Below are 17,532 nucleotides of genomic sequence, written 5' to 3'. Positions count from 1 at the left end.
CAACTCTTGCGTTTCGCTAGGTTGCATGACCAATTTCATCCCAAGAAGTCATCCTCTCCCTCCACTCAAGAGGGGGCCCTTGTGTCCTATTCAACCTCTACTCAAAAAGGACAGCAAGGGAAAGGGAACAGCAACTTAGGAAATCAAGGCAAGTCTCTCGGCAACCACACTGATTCCAAAAATCATGCCTCCACACCCATTAATGCCCTACTAGCAAAATATTCCCAAAAAGAATAGATTTTACACTTCTAAAGACCCAACGACAAGGAAATGGTTCTACTTGGCCACGTTCCTCCCATTGGCGAGCTAATAGTCAGGTTGTTCACGCCCCACCTTCCCAGTTAGTCTCTTTCACCACTCCTAAAGAGATGTTTGACTGGTCTTCCGTCACTCCTCATCCTGGCCCCTCAGCCAATATTGTTGAGGTCACCCTTAAGTTTGATTCCCGCCACCACTCCACAAAAAGGAGAAACGAAGGCCTAAACAAGGCCATCCGTAGGGAAAGGCCTCTGCCCTCATTCAGATTTGTCAGTTACTTGATAATCCCTTTGTGTCCATTATTGAGGCCCATCCCACTCTTCCCTGTGGTCATCCTGTAACTTGGGTAGTTGACAGTGGCGCTACTCACCATATGGCTCGTAATGCTAACATTTTCATTTCTCAGCGTCCCGTCAAATTCTCGTCCTGATATATCCTATTGCACATCCATTTTAAGTTAGTATTTCAATGCTCCCAAGGAGCCACATTGGAGTTCAGCGATGAGGGTTGTTTGCTATCTAGCAGGTACCTATTTGTATGGCCTTCACTACAGTCGTGGGATCACCTTGCACGGTTACACGGACTTCGACTGGCCTGGTGATCTCGATTCCCGGCGTTCTTATGGTGGTTATTTGTTCTCCCTCGGATCTGCCCCTTTCTCTTGGTCTAGCAAAAAAAGTAGGACACCGTTGCAGGTTCTTCAGCAGAGGCTGAATACCGGGCCCTCTATGATGCCACCATTGAGGTTATGTATCTTCGTCAACTTCTTTCCGACATGCGCGTCTCCATCGACACTGCCTCTACCATCTTCGTCGACAGTCAGAGTGCGATTGCCCTTGTTGGCAACCCTTTTTTTCTAACCGTACCAAGCATGTGGGTGTCCATTTTCACTTTAACAGGGAACAGGTTGAGCTTGGTACCATCCGACTTCAGTACATTTCCATGGCAGACAACCAAGCAGACATCCTTACGAAGTCCGTCAACCGCCCCATTCTCGAGCGTCTTCGCAATCGGATTGGCATCGGTCCACCACCATCACCCTCCGCTCATTGAGAGGGGGATCTGCCTCTCCCTTTATTTTTTACCATTTTTGTATCGGGCACATGAGTCTGTGAAAACCCCATGAGGGCACGGCTCCTGTGAAAACCCACTCCATTGCATTTTTTTCCCATCCTGCATTCCCTATGCACAACATTCTGTTTTGTGTGTTTGGGGCGCATGTATGAATGAAAACCCAAAAATGGGCATTCATGCATGTGAAAACCTCTTGCATTGTGGCATTTTTCCAGTACTTCTCAATCCCAGATGCGTGGTCAATCACAGAAATCCTCATCTTCGACAACCAAATCTTTTTCCCCTCATCTTCTCTCATAATCCCTTTTTGGTCTGAGAGGGGGGGTGTGAAAATATGCCTAATATTTACCCAGCCCAAAAAGGGCCGCCTTCTTTGCTGGCCGACTCCCATGTTGGCCGCCCAAATAAAAAAACCTCGTATAAATATGAGGGGCTCCACGTGCTTACGCGCATCATCAACCCACGATATCCAGCCTTGCGATCTTCTCTCTCTGCATTTTCAACGCAGGCGGGATATCTCCTGGACTGTATATCTCAGTTTACCTCTCCATCTTCTGCTGGTCAGCACACAGACGGCTCACAGCCTTTTTCACCGCCTACAGCAGGTTTGCAGGTTCTCTTGTGGTGTTAAACTTCTGCTGGTTTTGCCTGCCTACAGCAGGTTCTCTTGCAGTGTTAACTTCTGCAGTTTTTTGGCCGCCTACATCAGCCTCTCCAGAGTCTTTGTTGCCACCAATATCAGATTCTCTTGCAGTGATAACAGCTGCTGGTTTTGGCCATCTACATCAGCCTCACCACAGCCTTTATCGCCGCCTACATCAGCAGCCTTACTTCAGGCTCACATCAGTCTTATATCTGGCTCTTCTCAGCGCTTTCATCAGGGTCACTCCAGCCCTGTTATTTGCGTTTTATGGGACAGCAGCTCTCTCTGCTTATTCGGAGTCTCACATAGAACTCCTTGTACTGGACTTCATCTTTTATATTCACATCACCATTGCATGCTGTGTGTTTTACTCTGATCTTTCATATATTTGGTCCTTTGGTCTCTTTTGTCCTCACACCAGGGGCCAGTTTTAGGGCCAAGGCTTCTCTTTAGCTCCTACACGCTGATCCTATAGAAAGATGAGTACAATTGCACTTAGAGGTTCTTCTTATTTTTTCACATTGATAGATGATTGCATGGCACGCCCGGTGGGTTAGATTCTCAATCCGTCGACTCGATCTCTCAGTCTTTCAGTCTTCCTTGATGTTGTCAATCACCCGAAGATAGGGACCATGTTAGATGCTCTTTAGCATCCTTCTTAGCCTGGGGGGGCTCTGATTGCAAACTGTAGATGGGCATACTGGCAAATCCTCCTCTGCAACCTTAGTGCCCGGACTCCTGAACCCAGTGTGACAGGTACATCTGCCGGCAGTGAAATAGGAGTACAGGTTCTTGTTGGCATCTTCCTTCACATTGCTGTTTTAGTTTTGTGAGGATACTCTGCTCCCGATTATCAGGCAGAATCAAATTAGGCATCATCATCATCATCATTATCATCAGCGTGAGCCGTATGGAGGGCATGGGAACCTGGTCGGCAGCCATCAGAAGCATCCAACAAGCAGTCGGTAGCCATCAAGGGAAGCATCCAACAAGCAATATGTCACCAGCCTAGACATTTCCCAGTATGAAAGGGGTCTGGTGGACTCTAGGACGTCTAAATTTTTGGAAAGTACAAGCTTTGGGAATGGGGGATTATGTTGGAATACAAAGGACCACACTCCTAAAATTTAGGAGAGTTGCTATTTTTGGCCCGACTCAGATGGAAATTTTGTTCGCGTCAGGAATTGAGCAGATACCAAGAGTTGGCAAAGTGCCTATGATAGAATGTCTACCAGTTGGGATATTTTTAGAGATAAAGTTTATGGAAGGACCCATCTCTTGGATTGGGACATGTGGCAAGAAAGTGGACCAAAGTGAGACAAGTAGCCTGACACTTTTTAGAAAGTGGATCAAAGTGAGACAACCATAAAATTAAATGTGTCGACCACAGGCTCGCCCTCTTGAAAAAGTTGACGATGTATCCCGGCAATGGAACCTTGAAACCGGCCTTCAGAAATTTGACGGGCGGTGAACACACTTAATCACACTTAAAACTCTTTTCGAACTGGAATAATAAACTTGGGAGAAGAAGAAAAAGAGGTGGAGCTAGAGTGCTCCTGCACAAAAGACCAATTGGTCCCAAAGCATGGCGCCCCCGCATGTATTTATTTATCATTTGAAGTGGGCATAGCCCTTGTACAATTCCTGAGAAGAAATCTCCTTCCTCCACGTAGAGGAGATCTCCTTGAAGCTTTCACCCATTTTGTGTTGTCGGATACAAGAGCCTTGACTCCCTTTTTATACAAGTTTGGGCGTCAAAAGCATAGCTGTTTCCCCTTAAAGAAAAATCTATTACAAGTGCTTTTCCAAAAAAAAGAACTCTTAATAGCTTTTTCTCTCTTTTTTTTAAATAAAAAAAACACAAGTGGTGCTAGCGTTCGAAAAATCAACGCGAGTGCGATTTTGGGCTGCCCAGTGTTTTCTTTGCTTGGCTTTTTTTTTTCCTTGCGCGTTTTGCTACCCGGCGCCCATCGCTTCGCTGTTGCCTGTTGCCTTCGCCTCTCTCTTGTGCTTGCTGCATGGCGCCTTGTGTTTCACTTCTCTCTCTCTCTCTCTCTTGCTTGTGCGCCTGCCTGCCTATGTGGCAGCACCTGCAGTCATGACTGCCTAGCAGCCACGTCAGCTCCTGTGCAGCAGCGAGCCGCCACGTGTCAGCAATCAACCACGTCACCTATGCCACGTGGCAGTGCCATGTCAGCTACTGGCTGGGCTGACCCACAAGATGCTTCAACTGTTGATTGGGCTGACCCACAAGAAGTCTTGAGGGAGAATCTGCTACACCTGCAGCAAGGTAAGAGAAAAACACATACATATGCATATGAACATGCACACACACACACACACACCAAACATGTATTTGTACCCTCACACATGTGTACAATCTTACATATGCATATACAGAGTAAAACATGATTAGTGAATGCTAAACATGCTTAAAACATAACTACAATGCTTAAGAAAAGAGGTAAAATACTCAGTCCTGTAACATAGACACCAAATCTGCAGTGGCAGATGGTTGGGGTACCATATCCATCTAATCAAAAGTAGTCGCCAAGGCCTAAGTTCATGCGTCCACATGAGCAACGATTCGTGCCTGCATACGGGAAAGCGCTTCCATAAGTGCCTATGTATCCATGCTGAAGAGCTAGAAACAGTGACAAACAAAAGAAGGATGGTGAGGGTTATAGCCGTTTGCATTGAGGAAGGGTGGGTGGGATATAGCATGCAACTATACACCAGAAGGAACCCAAGTAATGACTTGCCAAACCAACTACTGGAAAGAACCCAAACAATGACTTTTCCCAAACCCGGTCTTCGCACTTCTGGAATCTAGGGGCTCTACTCTATCCAAGTAGTCAATGCACATGGGTGCTAGAAAAGAACAAGTTCACTAGGTTTTGATACCAGTTGTAGAACACTTGTGTCCATGTGCTAGGGGTTTTAGAAAGAGAAAGTAGTAGAATCACACATACATCACATACAAGAGTCCTAAAGTATTGATCTGTATTACGTACAAGAAAGAACTCTTACGACTGAATCTCTGGTACAAAAGATGAGTGAGAAATTAAGACTCAAATCACAGCCAAATATTACTGAAGATATCCTGGCCAGCCCACACTCTAAGAGAAACGCTCTGTAGAAATACTTGCGCTGAGAAATGCAGATGAATTTGACGAATTCCTTGGGCAGGTATATCTATGCACATTGGTGTTGGTCGGCCTGCACATGGGGCTGTCAGCCTGCTGAGAGAAATGCCCATGACCTAAGACCACTGGCCGACTCCCACGGTCGATTGTCATGTGGCACCTGCACCTGCACTTGCCACAAGCCTGCCGAACTGCTGTGCGCTTATCTGACTGCTCCTCTTGATGGCTGCACACCTGTTTGACACTATTCCTTGATGTCCGGTTGTGGGAGATGCGCCCATGATGAGATTACATGAACACTATTGTATCACTTTTGGTCTCATAAAACCCATTGGGTCTTTTGAAGACGTTCTCTCTCTCTCTCTCTCTCTCTCTCTCTCTCTCTCTCTCTCGATCCCGACCACGGCATCCTCAGGATCGCCAGATTTGAGCCATTATTACTTGGCATCGGAGGCGCCTATCTCGCTTCTACGACCTCTCCATTCTAGACAGCCCCATGGCGGAGGTACTTGATCTAAGGAGAGGGCAACACTTCAATTGATCAGCATACATGGATCTACTTGATATACATTTTTCAGTATTTTCCAGTATTTTCTACTTAGAATCATCTCGGAGTCTTACAGTTCTGTTCTTATAACTGTAACAATCAGTTTATTGTACTTTAGTCTCATTTAGTTGTTCTCTTTGATGAGACACCAACTTCAGAATGTGATGTAAAACGGGATAGATGTGAATGAATGAGATGTGATGTGAAATGGATGTGATGAGGTGTGATGTAAATTGGGATAGATGTGAATGGATGATATGTGATGTGAATGAATGTAATGTGATGTGATGTGAATCGGAATAGATGTGAATAAGATGTGAGGTGAAATGGATGTAATGTGAGGTGATGTGGATCGGGTACATATGAATGGATGAGATGTGAATGAATGTGATGTGATGAGATGTGGATATGGGTAGATGCGAGTGGATGAGATCTGATGAGGATAAATGAGACAAGAAGTGATGAGATGGAAAATGATGTGATTGGATGAGAATGGGAATTCATATGAAATGGATGTGGATTAAATAATGTGGATTGATGTGGAACAATGTGGAAAGACGAGAGTTCGTTATAGAAATTGTATTTATGACTTGTTTTTAAATGATTGTTCTCAGTTTTGGTCTCATAGGTCATTATGGCCTCTTAGAGATGTTAATATATCATATCATTTCATTTCATTTTCTCTCTCTCGTATCACCATTGGTCTCATAGACCCGATGAGGGATATATTAGGATGAGGGTAGAGAGCTATACGCTCTCTTGTATCACCATTGGTCTCATAGACCCGATGAGGGATATATTAGCATGAGGGTAGAGAGCTATACGCTCTTAGTTCTAGTACCAACTTTAGCTTTTCATTTTTATAGTTCCTAGCATTTTCATTTTTTATGTAACTCAGACATTGTATCACCTGGACTTGATGTAATTATTTTGGTCTATAGGTCACTTTTTTCTTTTGAAGACGTCAATATATCTTTCTTTCTTTCTTCCTTTCTCTCTCTCCCCACCCCAAAACGCCCACCATGCCCAAGCAAAGAGGCTCTTGTAGTAGATAAATTTTCTCTGTTAAAAAAATAAAATAAAACAATGTGTGGTATGTTCTCTATCTTGTTAAGTACTTTTGGGACTGATCATTGTACGTGTTGTACAAGACATCTTAAACTTGTATTGCTGCATGTCTCGCATTAGGATGATATTTTTTCAAAGATGACATACAGTTTTAGATTGCACATATTCTTGCATTACTTTTTCATTTAAAGAAGCCAGCAACTAACCTATTTTTACAGGTCTTTGTGCCAATCATTCCTACAAAGAGGAAGATGAAGGATGGAAGTATTTCCGGCTCCACACGGAGACTACATTCTGGTTGTGTGTTTCTTCGTGCCGTGATGTCTAGAAAAGTACACGATGTCATCAAAAAAGTTCCGAGGTGCAAGGGATTTTTTGGGAAAAAAGTTGGATACCAGTAAGTTTTGTGCTTGGTTTGAGTTTTAGATGGTGTTAAATGAATAGAAACAAGCATTTTGTGGGTAATATATGGTTACTAGGCATTTGAATGTCCTAAATAAGAATAATTCTCTTTAATAATTCTAGTTCAACTGTCAGCCTGAAGATTCTTGAAGTTAAGTTCATTTCAAGATGTATCTGCCTAATCTAATCTTTTTTGTTTGAGTTGGGTCATTTGGCTGTTTGTCTGGCTCTATGATGAAAGTTGTTTGGGAAGGGGTGAACTTCCATTTCCTAGGGGCACCTGTTCCATTCATGAAGATCACAAGTTCATTTTGCTTTAAAGGTGTTGCACATTTGAGCTAAAGGGGGTTCGTGTATGTTTCTTAATTTCTGAAAATTCTCTGGAATTGTATACCACTGTTTTAGTGAATTTGCAGGCTGATCTGTGAAACTGCTAAAGAAGTTGTCACATATTAAAGAGTAACTGTTTGGTTAGTTTTTCAAGTCAAAGTATTTTTTATCTTGTTCTCAAGTTAGCTGAGCCTTTTTTAATGGATGGGTAACTTTGACGCAAAGGAGCTATTTAGCTATATTGGCTCCCACGTTTTGAATTGCTTTTACTTGCTGGTAGAGGCTAGTCTAGTATTTTCCAGCCACTCTTTGTCTTTTCAATGTTAATGAGCCCTGTAGTGGATTGTCACAGCCAATAAGGGCTCTTCAACTAGCAACGGTTTCTGATGTAAAGTCAATTCGGCTGATGCCTTTATTTGATGAGGAGGACATGTAAACAGATACCTGGATTTTCTGCATACTCAAAACAAACGTCTTGAATAGGACTCCCAAGGCTAGTCATGTTCATGTTGAAAAGTCTCCAGACTCTCGTTCATTTCAAATTTCTTTTCTGGATCTTAGTTTTTTTAGAGTCCAGCCTTTGAAGGTGGTGGTTTTCCCTTTCTCTGTAGATTTTTAATGCACAATTTATTGTTTGCATGCTGGGGGTTGAGGATTTTAATCCTTGATTGTTTTTTGATTAGAGTTTTCACACCTGTGTAAAGAAAATGCTCTTGAGTTCTCTTCCAAATTCTGAACTGCTTGGTCTAAGCTGAAACAGCTCTTGCTGTTTAAATTTTAATACTGATTTCACAACACTGTATTTTGACTCTCATATTTAGTTGCTGATGCGGTGAACTTTGTTGTTTGTTTGAGCTAAAGATACTCGTGATATCGTGAAGTGTATTCAGGTTTACTGAGTGCTTTTTTGTATCCTGTTGGGCTGTGTGTAGTGAACAGATAATAATGCCTACTCCTGTGCCTGTTGAGGATATGGATGGGATGTTCAAGAAAATCAGAGAGGAAGAGGAGGACTTGCAAAGGCTCAAAGAGCTAGCCAAGGAAGAAAGGAAAATGAGGCGTGCTGCAAAAGATGCCATCAAAGAATCTGATGAAAAAGAGAAATTTTTTGGCGCTGGCTCCAGTATACGTGTTATAAGTGGACCTTATGCTAATTTTGAAGGCTGCATCGTGAGTTCACCTGATGAGGATAAAAAGGTGTGCTCTTTTGAACCTGTTTTGACATCTTGGGTTCAGTTGCTATGACTAAAATCACAAGATGTTAAGCTTTTAGTTGGGCCATTTTCAACAGAGGAGAGTGGGAATGAACAGCTGCCATTTACTGGCCTGTAGAGTGTCTTTCTATCACAATTGTGCTTGTCACAGGGTGGAATTAGTGATGAGTAAAACTGCATCTTTGGTAAAAATATAGCTTACTTATTTAAGCATGGAAATGTTTCTACAATGAATCCTCTTACCTATGTGATAGAGATGCCACATCAGCTTGATTCACCATCGAAAGATCACAGATAAAGACGTGTTATATGACTTATTTGAAGATGCACGTGATGAAAACTTATCATGGAAACTATCACTTAGTTGCTGGTCCCTTGTACTCTATGAGGCTAGCGTTTCAACCTGAAAGGTGCAAAACTCCATAATTCTGTCAAGACGACACAAGTGGAGCCATCATGCTAGGGCAGCCCTAGGTAATTCGATCATAGCCTGCTCAGGTCGAAAAAGATCTTGAGGTCGTGATAGCATTCAATAGTGATAGGAGGAGCTTGTGTCTAAGACGCTACCGTTGCATATCAAAGGATTGCGTGGGTCTGCTTTTAAAGGTGTTGCAAAGAAGAGTGATGGGAGTAGCTTAAGTCTAATACGCTTCGGTTGTATATTGAAGGATTGCATGGAGTCTTCTTTTAAAACAGTAAAGAAGCTAGTTTCCTTTGTAGAGTCTGGTCTTGCTCATGGGAGGTTGACAGTTTTGGCTACCGTTGCTGAAACTCGCGGCGGGTGCCCGGGGGACTAGGGCCTTTGACACACTTGTTGATACCATCAATACATATTAAAACATTTAAACATGGCCACAGCCTTAACATATATCTATCATCATCACTTTGCATGAAACATAAAAGCTAGACAAAACATCCACAAATGTTGAAAATGGAGCTTGCACATGTGACACGGCATAGAGGCCGGAATGGGCCGATCCTCCCCTTGGAGTATTTTATCACCCAAGGAGAATAATATCATGTACAAGCTTTGAGGGCCTGTTCCTGGTACGAGACTTGAAACCTGCAAACAAACAAACAACAAGGGGGTGCAGGCCTGACTCACCTCCCAACCATAAGCCGTGGGCAAGCCCACAGTCTTGGCTGTCCCCACAATCGAGCCACGAGCTGAGCTAACTAGGTTGACGTACCGACTAATCTCCTCCTCGCGACGTCCCATACCGCCACGAAGCTACCCTCATGGGCCTCGAGATTGCTGCCGGCCTCGGCTGCGTAAAGCAGGTGCACGTCTGCACTAGATCCAGGCTTCAAGACCATAGAGCTCTCACAAATCTCGCGAGACTCTATATGACTAATGACTAACCTTGGCCACCCTTTTATAGGCTCTTGGCCGGTCATCGGGCGTCCACACTTGGGTGCTCGCGCGTTCATACTTGGGTGTCCGCCCGTTAGTCTATCCCTAACTCAGCTCGCCAATCAGCCTGCCTAGCTCCAAGCTTCCCCAAACCTCGAAGCTAGTCTTGTGTGCGTGTAGCACACGGTAGATACACACTGTACACATGACATACTCCCCTTCCTCTAAGAGCTCACTCCTGAGCTCACTAAAAAGCCAGGGTAATCTCTCTAAAGAGTAGTCAATGTCTCCCATGTAGCATTCTCCTCAACACGATCCTTTCACTTGATCTTGTATTCCGTGATAAGCGTATTACGCAATCTTCTTTCACGAAATCCAAGAATCTTTTCAGGTTCGTGCGGAACAAATGTCATGTCCTCGACATCTATGATTTCTTGAGGAGTAACTAACTGGTCTGTTCCACCCAGTACTTCCTTAAGTCTACTGACATGAAATACAAGATAAACTTTCACATGAGAAGGCAAATCCAATTCATATGCAACTGAACCGATCCTTCATGTAATACGAAATGGTCCACAATATCTAGGGGATAATTTCGTAGATCGACCTGTTCGTAAAGTCTCGGAATCTTTCGGAACTCGCAAATACACCTCGTTCCTTCAGAGAACTCTCTGGGTGAACGATGTCTATTAGAATAAAATCTGTCTCCGTCTTGAGTACCATTTATCCAACAATTGTTTAGTCTGTACGGGTTACGGCAGGACATAGTCATGATAAGGACTCTAAGTTTACGAGTGATTTTTGGAAACTTGTTTTTGAGGAGTTGGAAACAACTTTGAATTTGAGTTCATCTGATCATCCTCAATCTGATGGCCAGACTGAAAGAGTGAATCAGATTTTGGAGGATATGCTTCGATCATATGTATCCAAAAGACAGAGTTCATGGGAGGATTATCTTCCTATGTTAGAATTTGCATATAACAGTACTAAGCATACGAGTACAGGTTTTAGTCCTTTCATGCTTATGTATGGTTTTGAACCTAGATCACCTGTTACAGTAGGATTCACAGGACTTCAGCATGATGCAACACGTAATTTTTTGCAAGATATGCAGGAAATCTTACAAGTTGCGAAGGAATCTATGCCATGCTAATTGCGTAGCTTTAATAGTCTTCCGGATCGGTAAAAATCTAGCCATTTTTGTCAAGCGATCTATCACAATCCAAATAGAATCGTGGCCTTGATGTGTTCTTTGCAATCCGGTAATAAAGTCCATGGAAATACTTTTCCATTTATTACCTGGGATTTGCAAAGGATGCAACAACCCAGCCTGTCTAAAGCGTTCAGCTTTATTTGCGTGACAAATTTGACACTTTAGAACATAATCTTCTACATACCAATAAAAAGTGTGTTTCACTAACGATAGCGTCCTGTGTATCCCAGTGTCCAGCAGAAGGGGCGTCGTGACACTTCCTAAGAATCTTGGACCTAATGTTCGGGATCTGTGATACAGAAATTTTGTCATTACGGAGTAGTAAACCATTCTGAATCATCCACTGGCCTCTTGCAGCCTGAATAGTAGACTGCTAAGTCATTGAGTCTTGGTCAATCAATGAGCTCCCGTCTTGGATCTTCTGCCAAAATGGACCAAAATAACTATCAGTCCTGCAAAGCCCTCTCAATATCTGAAATAAGTCAGTAGAAATCTCGATGAACGACAAAGTATTCACCTCTCTAATTCGACTAAGTGCATCTGCAACATTATTCATGGACCCTTTCCGATAACGGATCTCAAAATCAAAATCTTGCATTAATTCAGCCCAACGAGCTTTCCTTCCTCTCAAATCATCTGCATCACACACATACTTGATTGACTGATGATCAGTCAATACCACAAACTTGGAGCCATATAAATAATGTCTCCAAACCTTAAGAGCATGAATCACAACATAAAGCTCCTTCTCAAGGGTTGGCCAACGAGATTGAGTGTCGTCTAGCTTTTTACTTTCAAAAGCAATCGGTCTACCATCTTGAAATAGAGCAGTCCTGATGGCATAGTCACTGGCATCAGTTTCAAGAACATAAGACCGAGTAGGTTCGGGTAATGCTAAGATAGGTGCTTCCTTGACTTTATCTTTCAAAAGTCTGAAGGCCATATCCAAATTGTTATTCCAAGTGATAGGCTGATTTGACTTACGTCAATAAGTTGGTCATCGGTAGTGTGAGCTGAGAGTACTACCGCACAGATTTTCGAAGAAAAACAACAAAACCGAGAAAAGAACGAAGTTGTTTCACTGGTTGTGGTATAGGCTAGTCCAGAACCTTCTGAACTCGGTCATAGTCAATGCTCAATCCATCTCTAGTGATCTTGTGTCCCAAGTAAATGATATCTGTCATAAAAAACTCACATTTACTTAACTTAGCATATAGTCTATTCTGTCTTAAAATAGATAAGACAATCGTGAGGTGTCTAACATGATCCTCAAGAGTACGACTATATATCAAAATATCATCCAGGAACACCATCACAAATTTTCCCAGATGTTCACGAAAAAGATCGTTCATTATTTGCTGGAAAGTGGCTGGAGCATTGGGTTAACCCAAAAGGTAATACGAGAAACTCGTAATGGCCATACCTAGTCCGAAAGGCGGTTCTTTCGACATGCCTTTCATGAATATGTATCTGGTGATAGCCAGTACGTAAATCTATCTTCGTGAAATATTTCGCTCCTGCTAACCGGTCAATCAGGTCATCTGATCTAGGGAGAGGATAACGGTTCTTAATTGTCAGCTTGTTCAATCTCTTGTAATCTATACACATTCTCCAGGTGTTGTCCTTCTTTCTCCGAAGCAACACAGGTGCACCCCAAGGTGATTTACTTGGACGGATCTGGCCCATCCTCAAATAATCTTCGAGTTGTTTAGCCAACTCATCTTCCTCAGCTTGGCTCATCCTGTAAGGTAGAATATTGACAGGATGGGCACCAGGGATCAAGTCAATACGATGATCCATGGCCCGTTCAGGTGGTAAACCCGATGGCAGTTCCTTAGGAAATACATCTTGAAACGAATCAAGTATCTTCTGTAATTCTTTGCTTTCAAACACACTTAATTCATTTATATCCATGGAAGGGATGAGAAAGGAAGAAAGTGGAATCAATACTCAATGGAAATCAGTATACAAAGAAGAATCCATTATATTTCCAAAATCAACTGTATTTACAAGAGGTCCCTGAGAGGGATGAATACATCACCTAGAATACTATACTGGATGTCCCTATGCTGAAAAGAAAAAAATATGACTAGAAGAATCTATCTGGACTTGAAGAGTCAATCACTCAATCCCTAATAACAAGTCTACACTTTCTAGGTGCATAACATAGCATTCCAGAGTATCTTTGTAGTCCTGAATCTGGATTGGAAGCATCTCCATCTTTCGATCCCATACTTGCCTTCCCGCAGGTAGGCGTACCTCATAGGTATAATCGCTGGGTGTTGTATCAAGACTCAATTTCTGCACAAGTTTGTAGTTAACAAAATTGTGTGAGCTGCCAGGGTCTAGAAGAATGTGGATTCTATGGCCACTCACTTCTCCATAAACTCGGAGAAGATCATGCAAGCCAAAAACTTTAGAGTTGAAGAAACAATCAGAACATGTACTAGGGCGAGAAAGTACAGTAATTGACGTACCTGTCAAAGACAACTGGTTAGCTGCCTTTGGCTTGGGTCCTGCGTTGGTCTTTGCACCCTTTTGCTTTGGTCACTCGTTATGCATGTGTCCTTTTTCTTCGCAGATAAAACGACGTCCTTCTTTCTTGAGCTTTAAAGCCCTAAGGAGTCGTTTCTTCCTCGCAGGTGTCGAACTTGAATTCTTCGAAGGTTGGTCCAAAGACTTTCTTTTAGTCGTGTTAGCCATAGGTGCAGAGGACTTCATATTTGGATTGCCAAAGTTAGGATTTGGGAATAATTGAATATGGACTATTATTGACAGGTTCAGTAAGCAAGCCCACTTCATTTTAGTGAAGAAGAACATCCGTGCAGATCACATGGCAAGATTGTTTATTCGACAGATCTTCAAGCATCATGGATTACCCAAATCCATTGTAGGGGATAGAGATCCTCGGACTACCAGTTTCTTTTGGAGAGCACTTTTTGACATGGAGACAAAGTTGAATTTTTCTTCGGCTTATCATCCTCAAACAGATGGGCAAAGTGAGATTGCCAACCTCACTATATTGGATATGCTAAAGCGTTATGCTCTTGAAGCGAAGGATCAATGGGAGAAGTACTTGCCATTGATTGAGTTTGCCTATAACAACACTGTTCTCTCTTCGACAGGCAAAGCTCCTTTTGAGATTATCTATGGCAAACCATTATTGTTGCCTATTTTAAACACCAAGGAAGAGATCTTCCATGCGGACGAGTTCGTTCGAGATTTGGATATGGCCTTTGCATAGGCTCGGAAGGCTATTGAGACATCTTAAGCCAAGCAAAAGAAAGCTACAGATAAGCATAGAAGGAAGGTCACTTTTGAAGAAGGGGATTGGGTGTTATTGTGATTTGAAAAAGCAAGACTTAGAAAGTCAAAAGCTAAGGAGCTCAAGGAGCACAAGCTTGTCCCTAGGTATTATGGACCTTTTCAAGTTACTGAGAAGATCAACGATGTATGTTAACGTTTGAACCTTCCAGATCATTGGAGGATACATAATGCCTTCCATGTTAGTTTATTGAAGCCATATACATTACTACCTCCAGAGGAACCTAAACTGGAGGATCCACCAGAAGTGGAAGAACAAGAAGAAATCTTATAGTTGGAACAGATTGTATTCCATTTTGTGATAAAAAGAGGAAAGACAGTGATCAGAAAATTCCTCTTGAAGTTTAAGAACTATTCGCCTATGGATGCGAAATGGATGCCAGAAGAGTACTTCAAGGACTACCCATATATTCTTCGAGCTTATGAGGAAGCAGTTGGTCCAGATGTATTTGAAGTACAGGCTTGAAACCTCTTGTGATCAAGACAGATTTAAGAGGGAGGGATTGTAGTCCTAGCTTTGTTCATTGTATATATATTTATATTGAAATGGAATTGATCATTATCTTGCTTATGTAATGGTCTTGATTGGATATGCTCTAGTTTGGGTGGCAACAACGATGCCAGAAAGCCCAAGGAGCAACATTTATATATGGGAGGCAATGATGCCAGAAGACCCATTGGATGGCAACGATGCCAGATATTTTGGACTTCGCAGTCAGGCGGTCATAGCGACCAAATGATCGGATGACTGTATTGGATTACGCAATCGGGTGGTCATTGCGACCAGATGGCCCAGATGACTGTTTGGATATCGTAGTCGGGCGGTCAATGTGACCAGATGGCCCAGATGACTATTTATAAACTCTCGGGCGGTCTTAGAGACCAGATGGCCTTCAGGGAAGTCTGAGCGGTCCTATTGACCAGATGGCTCAACACGATTTCGATGAAACCAGACAGGACAATCCATGAATAGGAGGATCATTATTTGCGCATTGCATTCTGATGTATGTTTGAATTTCTTTGACTTTGTGTGTTGTTTTTGATGCGTGGACAATGCTTGGATTTATGGCATGTGGTAGTTCCCTGGGCTCTAGACTACCTGGCCAGTACGTGGAATACCCAGTAGACGTGAATGATGCATACTTGTTTGTTGACTAGCTTGTGTCTAGTTTTTGCAGAAGGTGAGTATGCATTTATTATTATCTAACCTATGCTACAGGCTATGAAGAACATGTACCATCAAGAACAAGGACATTGGTCAAAGAAAGGCATAAAGATGTTGCCAGAGGAGTAGAAGGCACCACATATATGCGGAAAGACCATATGCACAAGAGCACTAGATGGGGCTAGTACCACGATCATATGCATGCCACCGTTGAGGATAACTGTGATGTAAGAGGGAGGGATTGTAACCATTTGGTCCTCCATGCTCTTTTCACATGATAGAACTCATGCCCGGACACATAGACAAGATGGTGGACACACGGAAACAGGGTTCCTAAAGTTGGAATTGGAAAAAGCACTCGTTTGGGTCAAAAAGCAAGAAAAAGCAAAAGTCAAACTTTGTTGACCAAAAAGCTGAGGGTACTGTTGGAAAGAGGACATCAAATTGGATGAAAAAGCTAAAAGCTGCTTTCGCAAAAAGCTGCTCCAGGGCCAAAAAGCAAGGCCCTGAAGTTGTAAAAGCATAAATCAAGAACTTTGACTATTATTAAAGCAAAAGCAAGGAGGCAAAGCAAAAGCACGGGAATAAAACAAAAGCTAGGGAATAAAGGCAAAAGCAGGCATCCCCTCAAGTATTTGAAGGAGCATGCACCCTCTTGGTGGATCATTGAAGAACTTTTGGAGGCTCATAGAAGAGGTACGTGGAGAACTCCCTTGGGAAAAGCAAGAACATCATCTTCTTCATCACCTTACTACCTCCTCCTTTCCACCGGCAGTCACTTCAGCAGCGGCTGTATCCGCTGTGCGCTGCTATCAGTCGTGCATTGCCCTGCTCCACCAGAAGCCGCCATTGCCTTGCTACCTGCTGCCTGAGATCGCCGCTTTCGGTCGCCCTCTCAGCTGTGTGCCGCCTTGTCCACCATTGGTTGTGCCTGTGCTGTACTACTGCTCCACTGCGCGCTATTTTGCATCCGCTTCTGCCCAGCCTGTGTGCACCACCAGATGTCTGGGCCTCCAGCTCTGCCATCAGCTGCTGCCCCTGTGCGCCGCCTCGGCCTCAGAGCATTGCTTTGCAGCACTTGCACTGCCAGCCCGTCTGAGTGCAGCCCGTAGCGCCTGTGTGCCTCTGCCGCCAGCGAGTACGCTGCCTACAGCTCCTTTGCCTTGTGAAGCGTTGCACCGCCTTTGCTTTGTGTGCCAACGCTACTACTATACCCCCTCAGAACCACCAGTGAAGAGCCGCCTTTGCCTGCAGCGCCAACGCCAGCGTGCATCATCATCATCAGCAGCACCCAAAGAGTGCCAATTTATTTAACCTCTAGAAAGAAGGGGTTGCTTTGTGGAGTGACATATCTACCACCTTGGTGTGAACCTCTTGGAAATCGTCTTTGTCTGGATTGGATTGAGAACAAAGAGCTTTTGTGGATATTTGGAAACATCAAACATTGGATTTCGGTACTAGCCCGGTGTAAGACTCTTGTGGGTCAACCTCGTGGTGAGCTTGGCATCAATTATCTTGTGCCTCGACATCGACCTCGACCCGATCTCGAAATCGACACCTTTGTTTAATATTGTATTCATTTGTTGTATTGGTCCTGGTTTGGAAAAGCCATAGATTGTTCCTAAAATAAATTCTTGAAGAGGAGGCAAGGCCTGTTCCCCGCTTAGCGTGGTGTACTGTGTGAATTCCCTTATCCCATCTGTCTCTCGCCCTTCTCTCTCTATATCTTTATCTCTCGTACACGTGGTTGCATCTTTCACTGCACGCTCCGTTCGGCTTACAGAGCAACCTGAT

At 43.3% G+C, this 17,532-nt stretch overlaps 1 protein-coding gene across 1 annotated transcript in view; it reads left to right on the top strand.

Annotated features, from left to right (window-relative positions):
* The window catches only part of PTAC13 (plastid transcriptionally active 13), a 40,122-nt gene that overhangs the window by 11,882 nt on the left and 10,708 nt on the right, over positions 1-17,532 (top strand). Inside the window, exons 2-3 of the mRNA XM_086776484.1 lie at positions 6,955-7,133; positions 8,401-8,665. Of these exons, the coding sequence (XP_086632610.1) occupies positions 6,955-7,133; positions 8,401-8,665 (444 nt within the window). The remainder of the gene's footprint in view (positions 1-6,954; positions 7,134-8,400; positions 8,666-17,532) is intronic.

This window comes from Cibotium barometz, chromosome 37, assembly GCF_041138505.1.
Source record: "Cibotium barometz isolate CiBa-2024 chromosome 37, ASM4113850v1, whole genome shotgun sequence".
Taxonomy (NCBI): domain Eukaryota; kingdom Viridiplantae; phylum Streptophyta; class Polypodiopsida; order Cyatheales; family Cibotiaceae; genus Cibotium; species Cibotium barometz.
Note: the sequence above shows the minus strand (reverse complement) of the source record. Positions and strands in the feature narration are given on the sequence as shown.